Source organism: Plecotus auritus (genome assembly GCF_963455305.1).
Source record: "Plecotus auritus genome assembly, chromosome: 2".
Lineage (NCBI taxonomy): Eukaryota > Metazoa > Chordata > Mammalia > Chiroptera > Vespertilionidae > Plecotus > Plecotus auritus.
The window spans coordinates 217,204,029-217,206,244 of record NC_137771.1 but is presented as its reverse complement, the minus strand read 5'-3'; the positions used below and the strand labels follow the sequence as shown (position 1 = coordinate 217,206,244).

Genomic DNA, 2,216 nt, shown 5'->3' with positions numbered 1-2,216 from the left:
TTACACTCTTTCATTTTCCTGTAGTTACTTTTTTTTTTAAGCAATAAGCTGTATGTTTCTGTATGTTATCAATTAAAAGAACTTTGGTTCTTATCTCAAAGGGATGTCCTGTGCCTGTGAGTCTAAACAAAGACACACACACATGCATACACGACACATATCTTGGCTGAGAGAGCTCTGTAAATGAACATCCTAAGCCCGATTCTCTCAGCAGAGCCTTTACAGATTTTTTTTTTTACATCCATTAGCTGTAGAACTGCTAATGGTGCAAAGACTGGGCAGGGCCTCTTCTTTCCTAAAGCTAATTCTATATGGTCCATTCTTCTCTTATCTCTCTTTCAAAATTACCTTTTTTTTTTTAAAGCCAGCTTTTGTGAGCCTAAGCAGTTTGTGCAAGTCTCGGTCATGCTGAACTTTCACTTTTAAATGCTATATCCGGAGATAACCTTTCTGTCTTTTCTCCACGTCTTTGCTTTGGTGTCCTCTTTACACCTGCTCTTTTAAAAGCCATAAGCTTATTTATATCCTACCCTACTTGGCAATGGACGGAAGGTGACCGCTTAGAGATCTTGGATACGTTCATACTGAAGGAACCCAAAATACGCCTTGCCTAGGCCTTGGCCAGGTGTGATCTGAGCCATCCCGAACTCATGGGTGTTAGTGTTATTCTTACGGCTCTCCAAAAAAAGCCGGTCCTACCAAATTGCTTAGTGATGATGTCACCTTCTCAAGCCACATATTTAATTTTTTTTTTCAAACCTTTAACTGGGCAGACAGTTGATAACTAAAAAACAAATTAGAAAATAAAACAACAATGAAGCAGTAAGTTACAAAGTGAGAATGTCCACAAGCTACTTAACAATAGGAATTCAGGGTAGAGTGACCGATACAAAAGGCTGGACTTCCTGAGCATTCTAACATTGACAATTAAAAACCTCTTTAGTAAATCTTCTTCTTCTCATCGATGGAGCTGAAAAGTAGGAGGAACGCTTGGGGAGAGGAAAAGAAAAGAGGTGAGAACCAGCAAATCAATGAACATCTCATTAATACTGATGCCTTTTAGTCTGTGCCTTTGTAGAGAACTTTCAACTAATTTATAAACTCATAGTAAAGGTTTCTGTCTGATTAAATAAAACCTCAATCGTGTTTATTGTGGTCAAATCAGAATTAAAACAAATTACCATATGCCAGCACATATAGTCATCGCTCTGGTGGTTGGAAACTGGCTCGAGGACATAGAGGGCACATGTTGATGAGGGAAGGCCATGCTTGGAGAAAGCTGGGTCTTTCTGATCACCTTTACTCCATTTTTACTTCATCACCATTCTCCTGTCTGAGCTTGAACACGGGAATCTGCTGACCATCCTTGAGCTCTAAGAAGACCTCCTGAAGGTGCCACCTTTTAAAGGGGGCATCTCTGGAGGAGATGACATCGAGATGGCCTGCTGACTTGGATCCAGAGACAGGAATCTTCAACTTGGCACCAGCAATGTCCACAAAGTTGTGCTTGTCCATGAGCTGGAGATAGTGAGTGTTGGGAGGAGCACCCAGAGCTTCCAGGACCTCAGGGTGGCTATGCAGCTGCTCCAGTGCCAACTGGTAATAGGAAGCCCTGGAAAACGCTTTCTGTGTAAGGTAATACACAGGGGCACAGACCCCACTAGTCACCACACTGGTATAAAGGACCACTTTTCCCAGAGGCATTTGCGGCATCCTGTTTCCTAGAGCCTTTTGCCACTTTGTAACATGGCTTTCTGGAAAACCATGAAAGGAAATTTGCCATCTAGAATATAGTACATGCCCAGCTGGTGTGGCTCAGTGGTTGAGTGTTGACTTATGAACCAGGAGGTCACAGGTTCGATTCCAGTCAGGGCACATGCCTGGGTTGTGGGCTGGATCCCCTGTGGGCGGCGTGCAGGAAGCAGCCAATCAATGATTTTTTCTCAACATTGATGTTTCTATCTCTCTCTCCTTCTCGCCTCCTCTCTTTCCCGGCGTAGGAGAGACCAGGCTCTTTCTCCCTGGGGTGAATCTAACTTGTCAAGGACAGAAGGATCAGGTGGCGGAAAGTTGCAGGGCTGCAGCCGCAGGTGAGGAGTCCATATTTAATTTTTTTAAATAAACTTTATATTTTTGAATTTACAGAAAAATTGCACCAATAATATAGAGAACTCGGGGCGGTCCACATGCCCAGTCGTAGTGACTATTGATATACT

General features: G+C 42.9%; 1 protein-coding gene across 1 annotated transcript; it reads right to left on the bottom strand.

Moving 5' to 3' along the window:
• Positions 1-1,299: 1,299 nt before the first annotated feature.
• LOC308241331 (cytochrome c oxidase assembly factor 1 homolog) lies at positions 1,300-1,713 on the bottom strand (the record flags this gene model as incomplete). The annotated part of the gene is made up of 1 exon (XM_080654720.1): positions 1,300-1,713. One exon carries the CDS (start codon positions 1,711-1,713, stop codon positions 1,300-1,302), a length of 414 nt encoding a protein of 137 aa, XP_080510846.1.
• Between the last annotated feature and the right edge of the window lie 503 nt (positions 1,714-2,216).